At 38.2% G+C, this 19,725-nt stretch overlaps 1 protein-coding gene across 1 annotated transcript in view; it reads left to right on the plus strand.

The window, feature by feature from the left end:
* INAVA (innate immunity activator) overlaps positions 1–12,729 on the plus strand; it is a 17,338-nt gene extending 4,609 nt beyond the window's left edge. The window contains exons 2-10 of the mRNA XM_072424274.1: positions 1,108–1,184; positions 5,962–6,086; positions 8,158–8,280; positions 8,996–9,197; positions 9,319–9,375; positions 9,471–9,663; positions 11,403–11,537; positions 11,616–12,063; positions 12,236–12,729. Of these exons, the coding sequence (XP_072280375.1) occupies positions 1,130–1,184; positions 5,962–6,086; positions 8,158–8,280; positions 8,996–9,197; positions 9,319–9,375; positions 9,471–9,663; positions 11,403–11,537; positions 11,616–12,063; positions 12,236–12,328 (1,431 nt within the window). The 5' untranslated portion in view covers positions 1,108–1,129 and the 3' untranslated portion in view covers positions 12,329–12,729. The remainder of the gene's footprint in view (positions 1–1,107; positions 1,185–5,961; positions 6,087–8,157; positions 8,281–8,995; positions 9,198–9,318; positions 9,376–9,470; positions 9,664–11,402; positions 11,538–11,615; positions 12,064–12,235) is intronic.
* The last annotated feature ends 6,996 nt before the right edge of the window (positions 12,730–19,725 follow it).

Below are 19,725 nucleotides of genomic sequence, written 5' to 3' on the forward strand. Positions count from 1 at the left end.
AAGCAGCACATACTGACTGTTTATCCTTTTTGTGACCTGGTGTTTCTGCCATTAATAAACTCCCTTTACTAAGGTGATAATGCTTACTTACCATACTGTTGCAAGACAACAAAAATAGAACAGCGCTAATAAAATCCCCCTCTTTTACAAATCATAAGTTCTCTTTGGAGTGTAATATTTAGAGATAACAGTAAACGATATTACTGCGGGCAGTCTTTTAAGCTAGTCCTCTATATGTTTTATGGATATTCAGTTGTAGTTTAGGTCTGTAATGTTGCCTGAATGTACATAGTATATTATGTATTTTTTTAGCTTGAACAGGAATTGTTGATCTATGATATACAGTGCATTTCCTCAGAACAAGCCCTGGAAAAGTATTGAAATTCCTTTGAATATAAACTTACATATATATAAATTAATTATATTTATATATTCAGTATGCATTCTTTTAGATAAAGGTCAGCACTTACAAATCCTATGAATCATCAGAATCACAAAAATCTCCTGGTTTGCTCTAAGTTTTGGAGCACTGTAAATCATTCTTTTAGGCATCTAGGCCAAACGTACATTCAGAATAGCCTGATATTATATAGTAAATTATTCCAAATTACATATAGCTGTTATCAGCTTGTTTGGTATCATCTCTGAAATGTATGGAAACAATAGCTTCAAATGAGTTGGACTTGGGAAGAAATGAGAGTAAGTAAAACACAACATGTTATGATGAGACTAGTTAAAACCCAAAAAGCCCCTCAGGTCAAATCACAGTGGAGCATTCTTGAAAGAGAAGGCATCTACTTCTACTTCTAGATGTCTCATGTTCATTACTCAAAAGTGAGGGGTTTAACCCTTATCACTAATAAGTGCTAAAACATGCAGTCCTGGAAATGTATTGGGTTTAGGGGCACATGACTTTTCCCACTATGCACAAAGTGGGAGACATGAAATTAGGACAAAGAGCACTACTGTAGGGGTGCATTGGGGTGCTATTCAAAGCTGTGCATTACTGTTTACACAATGGGGCCTGACAATGTGTAGACCATGTAATATAGTGTGTGTGGTCTTACATTACAAATATATTTTTTTATCTTCATTTTTTCTTCCTAGAAATTTGAAAAAAACATTTGCTATGGGAGTCCAAGAAGAATCAAATGATAGCGAATTGGATTATATTGTCGAACCAGGTGACTATACAGATTATAGATATGTGAACCAAATCTTTAAAATGTGAATAAGTGTATAATTTATGTATTTGTTTCAGAAACAAAATGCAATAGCTGCAATATCTGTATACCTTGTTTATTATGAGGCGTTATTGTTTATAGCATAAGGACTGTTACTACCCTTGTTCTATATATAGAATATATATATATATATATATATATATATATATAATTTAATGTATGTATGTAACTAAGATTATTTATTTACTATTGTCAGACATTACTATCATTACTGAGCCATACACCAAATGGAGATCAAATTAGAATATCCTCTGGTAAAAATGACAAAATTAAAGGCCAGTTCAAACTAGTTGGCTAGACTAGATAAATAAAAAAAAAAAACTTTGAAAAAAGTAAACCAAAGGAATTCTATAGGGCAGATTTTTTGTTAATGAGAATTTGCACTAGTATATGTATCACAATCATCACAATCTGCAAGCAGCATTGGACAGTTCAAGAAATTAGTTCCCAAGATCTTAGGGAATTATATCATCGTACCTCACAGTTAGATGGGAGGCTGCATGATACCACCACTGTTGTAGAGGGGCATGAGGAGGAAATAGATGCCTTGAAGTCAGATACAGGCCTTACATTACAAAATAGAGGATATGGATAACAGGGCACGCCGGGTGAACCTTAGGATTCGGGCTCCCAGAATCCATATTTACCTTACATCTACCGTCACTGCATTACTACAAGAGCTTACTCCTGAATTTCCGATTGAAAGGTTGGAGTTTGATCATATCTATAGGGCCTTACTAAGCACCAGCCTTATGGTCCGCCTCGAGACATTGTGGTTGCATTTCACTACTATGAAACCAAAGAGCGTCTGATGGGGGTGGCATGCGAAACGGTTCCCCTTAGATTTCAAGGTAATGACTACCAAATATTTGCAGATCTGGCCCCTGCACTATCCAGAAACAGCGGGCGTTGAAACCATGGCTGCAAGTGCTTCAATATCATAATAAATATGGATGGGTTCCCCTTTAAGCTATCCTTTCTCCACTAGGAGATCACCTACATTCTCGCCACACCTGAAGAAGCTGAAAAGTGCTTCTAAGACCTGGGCCTTATTATGCATAATGGACCTCTGTCTCCCGCAGCAGCTGAGGGTTCGCCAACCCAACAGAATTCAATGCTACCACAACGTGATCGTTCCCGACGACAAGGTCAGGAAAGACCTCAGCATCCTGAGAGTGCAACCCTATCTTGATTCCGGGAATGTGATGAACCTGATACTGTTTGTCTAGTTATAGTTTTAGCCTCTGGACCAAACAATGACATTTACCGTCCTAGGTTTCTATGTGCAGGGACTGAACTCTCCTGCTAAGAATGAAGGCCTTTAAAACCTTCCACTCGCAACATGCAGATATTATCTGTCTCCAGGAGACATACTTTTCAGCTTCTTCACATCCAAGATACTTTGGTCAGCATTACCCTCATATTTACGGCTAATGGCTCTACTAAGCAGAGGGTTGTTTTGATTGGTTTCAAGCGTTCTCCTCCTCTTACATGTGACAAGAAACTTAAGGACCCAGAGGGTCGTTAGGCTATGTACACACGTGCAATAATTGTCATTGAAAAGGATCTTTCACAATCCTTTCCAACGACTAAAGACTGCACGATGCATTAACGAGTGCTGTACATATAGAACCGTTCTGCTCTATGGAGAGGGGAGGGGGAGAATGACAGATCAGCACCCTGCTGCGCTCTTTCCCCCTTTACTTCCATTAAGATCGTTCGTCGTCTATCATCTGTGGATCCGCCAGGATAGTCGTTTGGACAATGGACGACAAGCGCTGTACACACACCAGATTCTCGTCCGAAATCGGCCCTGAGTCGAATATCGGACCAGAGCCGTTGCACGTGTGTACGTAGCCTTAATATTAGTAAGACAACTTTGTGATGTATTGTTATCAGAATTACAATCATGTCAACAGGGATTTCTACTATATGGGGACTCAAATTTAATGATTCCCCATGCCCTAGACAGGAAACCTGCTTTGCAATCACCAAAGCCCCCGGTGAGTGTGACTGCTTCTGAAATTGCTTCAACGACATAACCTTGTTGCTGGCGTGAGGTGCATCCTTTGCACTAGGATTACACACACTTCTCCCATCCGCATAATGTATGAACTAGGATCCACCATGTTTTTTTTCATCCCTACTCTTGACGCAAGTGCTTGATTGTAAAATTACTCCGATCACCTGGTCGGTTCATGGCGCCATAGTGTGCTCCCTCTCCTCATTTCATGTTAAACCCAGGACTAGCAGATGGTCCCTGAATGATTCCCTCTTGGGTGACCCAGAGGTAGCTGCCCTCTTACAACAGCAAATACATAAATATTTTATTAATAATGTAAATGCTAAAGTGGGGGTGGGCACTTTATGGAATCACAGTATAAATCCCTGGTAGATCAAGTTAAACTCTTCTTATCTATGGCATTTAAACAGCAAATAGAGAAAACTCGCCTGGAATTGGAACTATGTCTCAATAATCAGGCCAAGAAGCAAATTCGCTGGGTTAATAATAAATTTTACTTTAAGGGGGACAGAGCCAATACCCTTCTAGTTAACAGACTGCATCATCAAGCTAAAATGCACAAGCTTTACCATTTCAATATTCCCAATCACGGCCCCACTAGCCGCCCACTTAAAATTTTGAAGGAATTCTAGAAATGCCTCCACTCTTTGTATGCAGACTAAGATATGTTACCGTGTAGTAAAAAAGGCATTTTGTTTTATCTGTTTCTCTCCCTAGCATGCCTGAACACTTGTGCACCACCCTGGAAAACATTTCTCCAGAAGAAATATTAGAAGTTATACTTACTTTAAAGTCCAATAAACGCCCAGGCCCTGAAGGCTTCACAGAAACATATATTACAAAAAATTTGGTTCTTTGTTAACACCTCATTTATCCAATCTGTTTAATCATCTCCTCTGGGGGGGATGGCTTTGGGTCAGACACACTCACCGCTAGCATCTGCGTGCTGCCTAAACCCAACACTGATCATACCACTTGGGCAAACTATGAACCCATTTCCTTGCTGAATCTGTATGTTAAAGTCCTTGCGCCAATTATGGGGTGCCGTTTCAACTCTGGGATTCTGTCTTATTGGTAAAAATCAGGTGAGGCTTATGCCACAGCGACAAGCAGGGGACAATGTTAGATGCATCCTACATCTCATACAGCAGTCTTGCAAATGTGGGATATCTGCAATGTTGCTTTCTCCTGATATTAGAAAAGCCTTTGAATCTGTTACTTGGGTTTATTTTCAAGAACTTTTACATGTTTGGGGATTTGGTCTGAATTTTTGCCAATGGGTAAAAGCTCTATATACCAAGCCGAGAGCCTTCGTACAAAACGCAGGCTTCCAGTCGGACTACTTCCTGATCCAACGAGACATCAGATAGGGATGTCCCCTGTCGCCTTTGTTATTCGCCTTAGCTATGGATCCTCTGGCCATCTCAATACGTGACTGTCCTGATATATTGGGCATCAAGCTGGTGGGGTACCATTACAAGATATCCTTGTTTGCAGATAACATATTATTGTTTATTTCTAATCCGGTGATCTCTCTGACGAATTTGTCTAAAATTTTGGGCACGTTCTCGCAGGTATCTGGTCTCACAGTGAAGCATGATAAATCAAGGTGCTAAATATATTCCTGTCTGAACGCAATAAAACCTTGGTGCAATCCACCTTCCCTTATTATTGGGAAACACGATGTTTGACTTAGGTATCCAGCTCACGGCTGCAAATTCAGAAACTTTATACAAAGCACTTTAAAGTACACAAAATACACCCTGAGCTTAACTCTCTAAGAGCAGGTATGTGCTGGAGATACCCTGGGTAAACGTGTACTGTCATTGGTTTACAAATCCATACTCCTCGTATGTCTCCCGTAAGTCGTATATCTCACCCTTCAGAATATCCCTAAACACCAATTTAGACTCATAACATTCATATTCATGGCCGCGCGGCAGACACTAGTGAAAAAATGGTGGTCTGGTAATGTTGTCATGGTGGAAGGTAATGTGGTACCTGGTAATGAAAATATGATTGCCCCACTTCTGGAAGACATGGGACCCGTGGATTGAGAACTATCTACCAGGAGCCTTTGATCTCTCTCTACTTGCTCTGTAACCCTACTTTCTTGGGTCCTTCCTCTCCACCTCCGAAATCTGGCCTTTTATTTCCCTCCCTTTCCCTTCTTTTTTCCCTGTCCTCCTGTGTCTGTCTTGTCCTGGCATGTTTAATGGCTTATTTATAATGTTGTTTTATGTATGTGTATGTATGTGTCTGTAATGGGTCTCATTATTGTGCCATCCAGGGCTGGCTCTTTACTCTGCAATGGACTAAAATCCTAATGGCACTTGTTAGCCCACAGAGACTTTCTTAAGTTATATTGAGCAGTGAGATGTCCAGATGATCCTATACTATGTTTTTTCTTCTTTTTATGTTATACGCCATTGTGTAGTGTTTTACATCTTGCTTAACTTTATCCCCTTGTTTATTTGTTGTTACTATTTGGAAAATCGTTCTCAATAAAAACCTATTGAAACAAACAAAAAAAAAAGAATAAAACTAAATATTTGTGAATATTAATACTTTATTACCCATTTTTTTCAATGTATTATTTAGTTTTCATTTTTGCTTCAGACTAATTGCTTTATTATTTATTTTACACAACCTGTTAATCACATAATTTTGGTGTTTGTCTTATTTGTTTTTTAGTTACTAGCTCCCTGTCTCCTTCATGTAAAGAGCTAACACAAGCAATGCGCATTCAGCAAAGTTCACTGGAAAAGAAGATGCAAAGCTGCCTGGATGAGCTACGTCAGATTTGCTTGCGTGAAGCTGTAAGTCACTTATAGGTCTGCTCCCAATTATCCACTGTGATAAGCTAAAGTTATTTGATCTTAATTGATTTTTTTTTATAAAGTGACATATATAGATATACTAGCTGATTACCCGGCGTTGCCTGGGTATTTATTTATTGCAATCTTATAATTTACAGGAAAAGGAATCAAATAAAGCTATAGTGTTAAATCAAAGAAACATTTTTTTACAGGTTTTAACCCCCCTAGCGGTCTGATTCAGGGCAAATTTCAATGCAAAAAGTGGTACAATTTTTTGCATGGAAATTTAATTTACATTGTAGACCTATAATTCTTAGGCATAACTCACCGATACATTTCTAATAGGTAATATATTTATTGATAAACTTAAAAAAAAAAAAATAATGGATAATGTAATATAACTGTACAGCAGCATATATAATATATTATATTTATATAATATATGAATATTTCTTTGTATTATGTTTGTTAATTTTGTTAATTGTTAAAAGTATAAGTATAATATACAATTAAAATACAATTAAATTAACCTAAATTATTGGCATATGTTCCAATGCTTTTTAAAATGTTTTAATAAGAACATTGTGCTCATAAAACACCCTTTGTAACTTTAAGACAATCTGAAATTTTGTTCCTGGGATGTAGGTGCACCTGTGGTCAGTTTCTATTTGTTTTCAATAAAATATAGTTGTAGAAATTTTGGTGGTTGATCTGGCAGCGGAATAATGATCTTGCTTTATGGTAAATTTGCCCTTGCACCGTGAATGTGGATGGAAATCCAGGCTGTTGAACAATGGATGTGGCGCTGATTGATGTCTTTGGAAACATGTATTTTCTAATGTATAAACATTGTATTTTCTAATGTTATTAGGAAAATGCTATGAATATTTGAGGTATTTTCTGATGTGTAATTTCAATGTTTTTGTGGTGGTGTTTCCAGTTGCAGTTCCAGAGTTTGACTTTCCTTTTTTTGCAGCAAATACCTGGAGACTCAAATTTAAACTTCTTGGCTTGACAGTAACTACAAAACATTTCCATTTTTCCGATGGTAACACTTGCATGCTGCGAGTAGTCTTTATGTGGATCATAGTGGAATCCTTCCAATGCTAAGCTAAAATGTTGTGCAGGCAGTGATTATCTGGCTCTTTCTCTCATTTTGTGTACTCGAGTCTCATGCTGTTGTACTGTCCCTGAAGCTCTAGATGAAGTAGCTCTATCTCTGTTATCCTGTAGTTGGGTCTCGCGCTGTTGTACGGTCTCTGAAGCTCTAGATGTAGTAGCTCTTTCCTCCATTTCCTATACGTACACACATACATACATCCAAATATAGCTCTGACATATAGCACAGCGCTGTACAAAGATGACAGATGCACTCACATCTCAGTCATATGTATGGCAAGTTTGGTTGAAATGTCTCCATGCGTTTTTGAGTGATGGTGGAACATACACACATACATCCAGTTTTATATATATATATATATATACGAGATTAAAGGCTGGCATATTTTTAAACTACATGTAAATGAAACCGAAAATACAATTTAACAATGCTGTTAATACATTGTGTTTCTCAAAGACTTTTACAGACACTTTTTAAACAGGAGAGCTTGCAGAAACTATTGTAATACAAAGCAATTCTCTGTTGTTTTATCAGCTGTGATTTGCTGATAATAGAGGTTGAGTAGCAGTGACACAGTACAATCAGAAAAGAATATAGGATTTGACCTTAGAATCTTGTTTTAGGGTACATCTTGTACTCTCCCAAGGCTCTGAAGTGGTTATAATGAATAACAGATTTTCAAGTGTGCAGCATTGTAATGCGTTATTAAAAAAACAGGATGTAATCCATTGCTAAAATATTTTCTCATCTAATGCATGCTTTTAATTTACCGTGCCATCTATTAAATTAAAATGATACAATTACATATTTTTTTCTGATTTAATACTTTGCAACACATCCAGTGCATTTTGAAAAAATAAATATAAAGATAGACCTAGATTGTCACAGTTACATCTTTTATAGAAAAATATTTGACTTGTAAAACATGTTTCTTCTATTTTTTATTACCAGGAATTGACAGGGGTCCTGCCTAAGGATTATCCTCTTAAACCCGGTGAAACTCCACCAAAAGTTCGGCGAAGAGTTGGAGCTTTGTTTAAACTAGATGAAAGAACAATTCACTGTCAAGGAAAGGTGAGTGGACCCAAAATTTTGTGTTTTAGTACTTTGACATCCCATACTCCCAGAGCCCACTTTGTGAATATGAAATAGCAATAGAAATTAGCAATAGAAATAAAAGCACTAGGAATACAAACCGCAATAAAATATTGTTTGTAAGCATGTAATAAACACATTAATTTGAAAACATTATTATTATAGCAGCATCACTTTTAGTGATTTTAGGTTTATATTTCCTTTTTTGGGTCCAAGTACTCCCAACAGTAGCAGTGGCACAAAAGTCACCAACTGCACACTGTGTGGATTCAAATGTAAAATAAAGTAAATGTAAATGTGTTAAGGCCTGCCCCGCCAATCTTGCTGTCCCAGGCACTGCCACATCAGTGGCTATGGTAAAAAGAGCTCTAAAGCCATGGGTATGTGCTACTATTAAAAAAAAATGCTTTTTTTATAGTATTAGTTGTACTGTTAGGCACTATTACTGTATGTGACAGCCATTAGAATAGAGCTAGACCAATGGAATTACAATCCTGAGTTTTAAACTTTATTTAACTATTTTTTTTAACATCATTTCCTTTTCATAATGGTTATTCAACCCTTTGATGTACAGTATTTTTGTTTTGTACAAAATTTAGAAAGTGTGTACAATATATTAAAAAAAAATTAGAATACTATGATTTCTTTTTTAGAATAAACTAATTTTGCTTCTCATATCTTTTGGTTTTCTCAGGACCCACTTGGCTGTCTAGAAAGGGATCTGGCATTGCAGAGGCAGATAACAGAGGCTGCACGTCGTCTATACATGGAAGAGTCAGTTTCTAGACATGTTCGGCAGCAAAGGAAAGCAGCACTGAAAGCAGCAGAGCAAAAACTTAGTTTTCTAGAGAATAGATTAATCCAGGAGCAAACACATGAGAACCTACAAACAGATGGTAAGAAAAGGAAAGACACAAAAATATTTCCCCTTTACCTGAAGTACAGATTGCTATTTTCGATTGGAACGCTTAAAAACAACTTTTTTGACGTTAGGTCTGTTTATATGTTCTCTTTCAGACAATAGCAGTGTATCGGAATCCAGTTCACTTTCTGATGTTGCAATGTTAGGTGAAGGTAAATAGAAAAAAATCCAATTATTTTTAAGTCATAATCATTTTGACAACTTTAACCCTATTTTTCCATACCTTTCCCTTTGTTTTTTTCCCAAGATGACAGTCTACAAAGAGTACAGCAAGTCAACAGGCCTTTGCGACCTCAGACTTTAGAGGGATTGTATCTTCTGAGGACAGATAATGAAAATGACACGTCTCCAATACAGAACAGCCCTTGGCGAGAGTCCAGTCTAGACCTGCCCTATGACAAAAACCAAAGAAGGTCATGTAACTCCCAAAGCAGTAGCAGGTAAAAACTAATAAAGAATGATTCAAGATATGTGTCATTTTATAGTGTAATCCCACAATAAGCATATCAAACCTTTCACTCCATTTCTCCTATTTGTGTGGTATTAGTCAGTGGTTTACTCAGCAGTAAACCACAAAATAATATGCTTTTGCAAAAGAAATAAAATAAACACACACACATAGTATAATATATATAAATCATTTTGAGATATGTTATATGTCTCTATATACAGGGTGTTACAGAAATCACTATACACTTTTAATGAATCCCTAAAATGACATAAACTGATTTTTTTCATTTTTGTAGCATCAACAAAAAGGAGTTATTGCAGTTTTACTTGTTAGGCTTGCCATCACGTTCAAACGCCTTGAAGACTAGTTGTATACCTCCACACTAGTGCCTACATTTTCAACAACTTTCAGCCACTTTCTGACTCAAGCCTTTCCAACGTTTTGCAGCATCTTTTCCCTAACCTCACTGTGGGCAGTGTGGATTCTTTCCTGAAGCTGTGGCAGGTTACAGGGCTTAGTGGAATACACCTTGCTTTTGACATAGCCCCACAAAAAAAGTCACAAGGTGTAAGGTCAGGGGAGAGCGGAGCCCATTTGAGGTTACCCCTTCCAGCAGCATCTCCAGGTAATTTTTCTCTGCAACGGTGGTTACATTGCAGAAGAAAAATGGTCCAATCAGCCCAGTGCTAGACATTGCACACCAAACCACCAGCTTTGGAGAGTCTTGTTCATGCTTGGTAATTTCTGCTGGGTTTGATTTTCCCCAAGTTCCATGGTTGTGCCCGTTAACCTGACCAGAGGGATGAAAGATAGACTCGTTGCTGAACCATAGGTTTTCCAAGAGCTGAGGGTCTTTGTGTAGGAGTGATTCACACATTTCCACATGAGCATCATATTCTTCCGTTTAAAGTTTTAAAAGTTGAAGTCGCTACATGGTTTGTCAAAAAACGATCCTTTTTCGAGAAACTTGCCATGTAAATTGTATTACATGTTGGAGCAGTGTGACAGCCATAAAGCTTCTCAAACTGGCACTGAATTGCAGTTGGGGACTAAGAAACTTCTTGCCAAGTGGCAATTTTGCAACGCTGCTCCAATGTTAATTGGCAAGACATGGTTAAGGGAATAATAGGCTTACAAAAACTGCAAAGCCTAAGTTGTCCTATACTGATGGTCTTAAGTCTCTTGGAATGATACCTTGAATGAAATAAGTAAAGTGTGTAGTGACTTTTTGGACACCTTGTATAATAAATGAGTGAGGAGTCTAAGTAGTAATGTTTTTTTCTCATTAATCGGTTATGAATGAAATATTGCATATTAGTAATTTTCTTTTCAATAATTTAAAACGTTAGATTATCGTTTCCTACTTTATAGGAAAAGCATGTTGCTGAATAGCTCAAACTAAATGAGGCAATTGTGACTTGAGCTTTATCTTTTTCTTTTCTGTCATCCCTGTTAATAGCCCTATAAAGAGTTTTAGTCATCGAGGGATGGTAAGCTTCCACATCTGTCTGGTCCAGTATGATCCTTAAATGAATGTATAAACTAAAAAAAAATTGACACAGTGACACATTAAAGTGTCTCTTTATGCGTAGAGCATATGTGTACATCAAGGCAATTATTTTTTTCTTTATTCTGACATACAGCATATATTACAATTATGCTGTTAAAATATAAATCCATAAAACTAAAACATTTGATCTCTTTCCTAATGTTCTATTATTTTTGCAGGAATAGTAGCCCAGCTGTAACCCCTATATCAGAAAAGTCTTTCACAGACAGTGATAATAACCTCAACTTGGCAAAGTTATGCTTACAGGACAGCCCACAAAGAAGCAACAAAAAGCTTGTGTCCTATTCTATGAGGTAATACATATCTGTGTTTAAAATACTTTTTTTTCTTTTTTGCTTTTATAATTTTTTTAATAATACTTTCTTCTGCAGAGTTCAGAGTGTCCAAGGAGATGGTGATATTCGAGGTCGAACAACGTGTCGAAGAGCAACAAGTTTCAACAACTCGCAGAATAACAGTTTAAGTACTCTTTCATTGTTAAATCCAGTTTACATTTCCTCCAATCCACTGTATACATCAAACTCCTCGGAATCATTGTCAGATTCATCTAACCTTCAACCCTCCTACAATTTAGCATACTGTCCTTTGACACCAAAAGGTAACATTCTTTTGGTTTCACGTACCCCATCTGTAAGGGACCATAATGTCATGCATGGGCCTTCAAAGTCTGAAGTTACTGAAGAGTTAAGATGCTGGCATGCCAGAGCACGAATGAGAGGAGCCGATGCAATAAGACCAAGATCTTTAGACAGAAAAGGTGCTGTAAAGATTCGCAGAGGAGTATCTTGGAGTCAAGCTGGAATCTCACAAAGAATGCAGGTAATTACATGGTAATTTTCTAGCATTAGTTAAATATTTATATACCGTTATGACTACCTTGTTTTTTCACATATAAACGATAATCGGCTTTTTTACAAGCTTGTGATATTAGAAAAGACTAGTGATAGAATTTCATTTTCATAATTCCATCAATCTGTTCTTGTGTACACAGATGGTGCCTGTGCATGTGCTACGGAGAACAGCAGAGGGGGCCCCGTTGCAGTGGTACGATCCTGAGGAGGCACAGATTATAAGTCAAGTCTAGAAAATCAGGAACTACAAAGAGTAATTTAACCATGTGGCTAAAAGTACCGGGTTTCTCATTGTCCTGGCTTTTGTATATTTGTATTTCTTTTTCTGTCTCCCTATTTTCAACCCTCTTCTTTTGGATGTAGGTCTCTTTGCTGGACAGAGATTTGTTTTTACTTTACTTTTTTTTTATTTACTTTTTTTAACTTTAATTTCACTTTGATTTTTTAAAACCAGAGTTTACATTACATTGCAGAGCAGTGTTACAAATATAAAAACATCATGGTATGTTTAAATTGCACAGAATAAACATTAAGCTGCTGAAAAATGAATTGTTTTATGAACAAGATTTGTATTATGTTAAATATTTTATATATGTTGTATTCTTATTTAATGAAAATAAAACTATAAAGAAAGGCTGGATGAAATGAAAAGTAGATTGCATGATGACACATAGATATTTTCACTGATGTAGGTGTGCATAAAGCTTTAGAAAAATATAGAACTGTGTAAAGTAAGCAGCAAATTAGTAAAGTCCCAAACTGGTAAAAGTCACTTATCATAGGGTTTGTAGCTTTTACTGAAGGGGTACTTCCCACTGTAGTTCCAGAGTTACCTTACATGAGCCCTTGCATCCACTCAGGTAACTCACCTTCCTCTCTCCAAGAGCTACTTGGAAATAAAAGTTCCATCCTCCACTCCTAGACTACCAGGTCCTCTTCTGTAGGGGTTTCTTCCCTGCATATATTCTGGGGTAGAATGAAAAGGCTCACCAAGCCTTTGCATTTATTGATCCCCAGGACCCTAAAACGGTTTGTAACTTTTTAAACCTGCATCCACTGGTTGCTGTGCTATTCTGGGCTCATTTTCCAGTACCTTTCCCTTCTGTCTAAGGCAGGGGTCTGCAACCTGCGGCTCCGGAGCCGCATGCGGCTCTTCAGCCTCCTTGTTGTGGCTCCCTTCGGCTGCTGCGGGGAGATCTCTGATGGGGGATCCCCTTCCTCCCAAGACACTGCGGAGGAGGGGGATTCCCTCTCCGGTGTTCTAATGAAAAAAATCTACCAGTGAAATAAATCTACCACGGGGCGTGTACAAATGGGTGTGTACAATGACATCCCCCTCCTTTGAACCCCAATTCCTCTGGAATGGGCAGATGTACAAAACCAAAAATGTAGGTGCAAGTGGGGGACACCTGTGACTAACACCCCCTAAAATTTAATTGTTAGGCTATCATCAGAACATAAAGAACTCTGCCCATCAAAAAAATCTACCGTTACACATTGCTGGAGGCACCTGAACCCCAATTTCTCTGGAACAGGAAGGGGGTACAGGTGAACAAAATTAGAGGTGCAAGTGGGGGACACCTGTGGCTAACACCTCCTAAAAACTCCACCCATCAAAAAACCCCTACCCTGTTACACATTGTTGGAGGCTTCTAGCACCTAAACCCCAATGTATCTGGAAATGGGGGTACAGGTGAACAAAATTTGAGGTGCAAGTACGGGACACCTGTGGCTAACACCTAAAAATTCATAAAAACTCTGCCTATCAAAAAAATCTACCCTGTTACACATTGCTGGAAGCATCTAGCATCTGAACCCCAATTTCTCTGGAACGGGGGGCAGGCGGTACAGGTGACCAAAATAGAGGTGCAAGTGGGGGACACTTATGGCTAACACCACCTACAATTGAATCGCTAAGGCATCGTCAGAAAATAAAGAACTCTGCCCATCAAAATAATCTACCCTGTTACACATTGCTGGAGGCTTCTAGCACCTGAACCCCAATTACTCAAGATTGGGGGGTACAGGTGAACAAAATTAAAGCTGCAAATGGGGACACCTGTGGCTAACACCCCTTAAAATTTCATCGCTAAGGCATCGTCAGAACATAAAGAACTCTGCCCATCAAAAAAAATCTACCCTGTTACGTTAGAAGCCTCCAGCTAATGTAACAGGATGATATGTTAGAAGCTGGAGGCTTCTAGGGGCATAGTTCAGTGTTTAATTTATTTCAAAGTAGGCCTACACATGCACACTTGTTGTAACAGGTAAAATTAAAAAAAATATTAAAACTTTTAAAAGTTTATAAACTGTGTTATGTTTTGTGGCTCCAGAGTATTTTTCTTTAGTGGAAGAGGAGGCAAAATGGCTCTTTTGATAGTAAAGGTTGCTGACCCCCTGGTCTAAGGGGATCAGAAGAAACTGGCAGCAAAACAAGAACATGATACACATGATACAAATCTTGCTATCCCCTACACTTTAAATACAATATCATGAACTGAATTGTGCCTGTGGCATCTGCCTGGAAAACATACCTGTAGAATCTGTAATTGCTTGGAGGTCAGCTCTCAACACATCAAAATTCATGGTTGTAAATATAACCTGTTGTGAAACAAGGCATGACAGGAGCTTAATTTACAAACCCCTAAACCAGAAGGCAGTTCTGTCCTAGAACAGGTATGCAGAGCAGGAAAGTCAGAAGGTCTCTGCATACTTGGAGTAAAAGGGTCCAGTGGGATAAGCCAGATGAGTATAATTTGTCATAGTTAGCAATGACAGTCCCCATGTTTCTTTAAGGGTTAGTAAGAGTGGGGCCTAAATTAGAGCTTTCAATGCTGGAAGCCCTCCACCAAAAGGAATTAACATTATTCTCCATGATAAATAAACTCATGAATAAACTCTTACCTTAAGAGGCGTAACTGATTCCTTGGTTGAAGTGCCTAAATTCTGTACCCACAACCAATGGTGGTGTCCGCTTTACCATGCTAATGTGATGGCTACAGCAATTTTCAATCTTTTAAAACAGTGGTTCCCAACCTTTTGGACGTCATGGACCACTTAATTTACGGACTCCAGACCGTACATGCCCGGGAAACTGTGCCACTCCAAGGGGAAGAAACGTCCCCCAAAGTGATGTCATGATGCCCTCGATAGGAGAGTGGGTTGTGTCCAGAGACACAACTTGCCCACTGCCCTGAGCCTGCGATGTATGCCGGAAATATAGTATGTGGCTCTGCTCAGTGTGCTTCCCCCAAACAGGGTCCTTCTCCTGACCCCACTGGGGGGTGCACCAGCCAGAGCCGCAGACCACCAAAATTTTCTTGCTGACCACGTGTTGGGCACCACAGTTTTAGAATATAAAGCTTTAAGTGAATTAAAACTTGTATTCCTGGCATTAAATGATTTGTGGTGACACCACACTGGCTGGAATTCCCAGTTACTGTCCTGTATTGTCATGTTGTCACATGTTCTTAAGGAGAGACTACATGAGGCCTGTTTGAAATAATATTGGATTTAGTTTTATGATTCTGTCCTTTAACAAACTAAATGATATCCAGTACTAGCCACATCTAGTTTTACATAGAACATAATTTATTTTGTTAAGCCAAAAAAAAGAAAAGCATTTAACAAACAGCATGTGGAGTAGCGAATCCCAAACTCTCCATGTAAACTGCTAGAAAGTTTATTACAGCTGTTTTAACTGATAGATTTGTCACATACACACAGCATTTTTTTTTTACAACCTGTAAAAGCAATGTAGTGACTTCTACATAGGACAATCATGTCCTTTTTTAAGAAGGAAACAAGACCTAGAATAGTTCTTACATACATTTAACCAATTAAAGTATGTAAAGACAATGCATTTCAAGCAATGATATTGTTTTCCTGTCCACTTGGATTCTAATCTATTTAGCAAACTACTAAACCCTTTCCATGCATTTTCCCAAAGTAAACCTTTTTAAAAGTTGTATGTTGCCTCCCAAGTATTCAGGGAAGGGCTCCTGTCCCATTCCCAGTTCAGTATTAGTTTAATGTGGAGATCTGTTTTTTTTGAGGGGGGAATTACACCAACAAATGAAGCAATGAATGGCTATCCTTTTTTTATTTCAACATAAAAATCTAAAGAATATTTATTTCCTAAACTTCTAAAACAAGGAGTACTTTAGCTATAGGTAACTGAATGTGAATTCTAAAAAGTACAGACCGAAACACTCCTATGTATCAACACAAGGTCTAAAACTGTAATCCTGAGTTTGACAATACAAAATTATGATTTAATCACTTTCCATATGTAGCTGTTCTATATGATCAACATGTTGTCAGAGTAGAGAGCAGTAAAAGGGTCTGTGGAGCTTCTCCCATCATCCTTTTGGACAGCTTTGGAAAGAAACTAGCTCCAATTTATGCCCACAGACAAAACACCCCAGAACAACACAACAAATGTAATTCAATGAGGGTTAAACTTTAATGTATCTAAAGCATACCATCTTCAATATGGTTTCTAGCAAACATCAATTTTCTTATGTGTCAGACGTAAAGTGGACCTATCACCACAGTTCTTACTATATATAGAGGTGTAGCTACTCTTTTTATATAAAGTAAAAATGTGTGTTTACATGGGCAGTGAGAGATTTTTTCTTAACTATAGCAGGCTACTTTTTGCACCTGTGCAGTGTGAGATTGGGAGATGTAAAAAGATAGAGATGCCTGGTCAGCAAAAATAGATTGTTTGTGGGAGGACTCTAGAATCCGAATACCTGCAAAAGGGATATTATACCACCTCATGCTCTTTTTTGCAACGTGCTCCATGGCCAATCAGGATCTTCCGCATGAAAGGTTTGTGTGCTGCCCAGACTGCTGGGTGCACATCTGGAGTAGAATTATGCTCAAATAAGATTTTTAATTGTGCAGTTAGATCTTTTATTATCACATGGCCCTGAAGCAGGCTCTCATAAGACTGTCAAAATTTGTCGCCTCTAGGGGATACATATACTTGAACTGTAAAGTGAATGGGTGCATGTTGAGAAAGGGTGAAGTTTCCAATGCCAGATTGGGTTCAAAAGGGTAAATCTGTATGCCTCATCAAAAAAAAAGTCTTTATAAAATACTTGTGAACAAGAGAGTAGAAACCTTTGAAGGTCTCTAACCTTGTGGGATAGAGACATGACATACTGGTGTTTGGAAGTCATTAGGCGGGCCTAGCAATACATTGAAATCTCCTCCTAAGACACAAATTCCCTCTAGGAATAATGATAGGTGTCAAAGTGCTGTCTCCAAAAATTAAAGTTGGGGATGATTAGGGGCATAAACTTTTGCATATGTAACTAAAATAAAACCAATGACTCGCTCTTGACTTTCAGAAAAATCATTCTACCATCAGCATCCTAATTTGTCAGTTGTGCCAGCTGTGTTTAGAGAGTACAACATTCACTCCCCTGGGTCTGGCATCAGATGTGGACCCATGATATGCCCAGTTATAGTATCAGTCTGTGAGTTTGGATAACTTACTTTTCTTAAAGTTTGTTTCTTGTAGAAAGGCAATATGTACCTTTTTTAGTTTAAATCACACAGAAGATCAGTTCACTTTTAGGAATATTTAGCCTCTTGAGTATATTAAAATAGGCCATGAGAGAAGAATAAATCAATATATCAATAAAATAAGGGTAGAGATAAGGGAAAAAGAGCAGGTGGTGCAGAAGCAAAAACTGAATTCCCTAAAATTGGGAGAGGAAGGACTACGCAAAGAGAAAAGAATCAGAAAAGGAAGAATATAAAACTTGTAATATTAAATGTCTAATGTAAGGAATTCCTTTAATTCCCACCAAGCAATAGGACCTACCTACTTGGAGGAGTTAGTTAGCAATGGCTAGGGTAAGGAGGCATCATCAGTAAATGCGAGTAAGCAAGTGGTAGCAAACTGTAAGGCATTCAGTAGTATCCGGATGGAAAAAAGGTTCAATCGTTATCCAAGAAGTGGAGCATTAGTTTGTCACACTAAGTAGGGATTGTTACACCCAGTACAGACTGTTCTTAGGCTTTCACAGATCAAATGGTGCCATCAAAATCAAATGGGCCTTCGAGCCATGCTTTTCACATAATTGTTACAGCAAAAACAGTGAACTCTACAGATCACATCAGTGGGCATAGCAGAGGACTGTGACATGGAGTCAGGGACCCTATGTACTTAATCTCCAGTGCTGTTGTCAGGGGTTTATCTAATAGGATATTGAAGATAGCAGTGATGGTGGCTTTCAGATCTGAAGATGAGGTAGCCTCTGGCTGACCTCCAACCCTGATATTTCTGCAATTGTGGCAGAGGCAACCTTGGGTAGTTTCCTGGGCAAGCTCCAAGTTTTAAAGAGTTGTATGAACTTGTAGTAAGAAATCCTTGCAGAGGATTCAGCAAGAGTGCTGCATCTGCCTGGCTTAGTGAGGGGGAGGCAAGTGAGGAAAGGTGTGACAACAGCTCAACTAAAACAGCAGGGTCAGGGACAGAGCTGCAGGGGGTTGCATACTCGCCTGCCATTGATAGGCAGCAGCCTCTACTTGACTTAATTTATTGGTGTGTTTTTTTATATTTTGGAAGTCATTGAAGTCCCTTTCACAACAGTGTCAACTATGAAAGGGCTACTTAACACATCTTGAAGGAGCAAGTTTTTTTTCTGAAAGCAAAGGAGTAAAAGGGGGACTTTCAAGGCAAAGTATACATCAGTTTCCAATAATTACCAATTCACATATTAAAAAAAAAAAGTTTAATACAAATCCTTAAAACCAAATCAGATGTGTAACATATATGCTTTTTAAGCTAACAATGTGCATCTAATGACATAACCACCAAAAAACCTCTACGCATTTCGTGGAACTCACCCACTTTTTCAGGAGGACATAATCTCAATAATGATCATGCACGCATCAGGGATCCACATAGCAGCTCAGGGAATACTCAGTGTGACTTTGGCTGGGGATTGTAGAGTCATAGAAACAGGAACACATTGTGGATTTGTGTTAGAAGTCTCTAATATTGGCAAATAGGCACTGGTTGGCTGAATAACAGCAGACGTTGTTCCAGAATCCAACTCAAACAACTTTTGTCATTATTGAGATTATAAGAAAAGACTGGCCTGGTGAAACTTTTAAGGTCCCTAGGTGCAATTTGAGCATCACCTGTTGCCCCACCTCGTTCTGCCTGCAACCTTTTGACATCTGAGGGGAGTTCACAAAATAATTGAACCATGTCCTCTTGAAGAAGTGGACGAGTTCCACAAAACGCGTAGAGGTTTTTGGTGGTTATGTCATTAGATGCACATTGTTGGATTAAAAAAGCATATATGTTACACATCTGTTTTGTTTTTAAGGATTTGTATTAAAGTTATAAATTTGAATATGTGAATTGGTAATTATTGGAAACTGATGTATATTTTGCCTTGAAAGTCTCCCTTTTACTCCTTTGCTTTCAGAAAATAAATTATATTGGGATGTGGCAAGTAGATTTTTACCTTTGTTAGGATGTTCCAACCCCCCCTTTTTCTTTTGTATGCGATTTGAAGGAGCATGTGCCTTCAGGCAGCACACTTCAAATCATATCATTCCCCACAGTGCATTAGGGTGTCATTCAGAATGTATTGCACTG

The sequence above is a fragment of the Pyxicephalus adspersus genome, chromosome 1 (genome assembly GCF_032062135.1).
Source record: "Pyxicephalus adspersus chromosome 1, UCB_Pads_2.0, whole genome shotgun sequence".
Taxonomy (NCBI): Eukaryota; Metazoa; Chordata; class Amphibia; order Anura; family Pyxicephalidae; genus Pyxicephalus; species Pyxicephalus adspersus.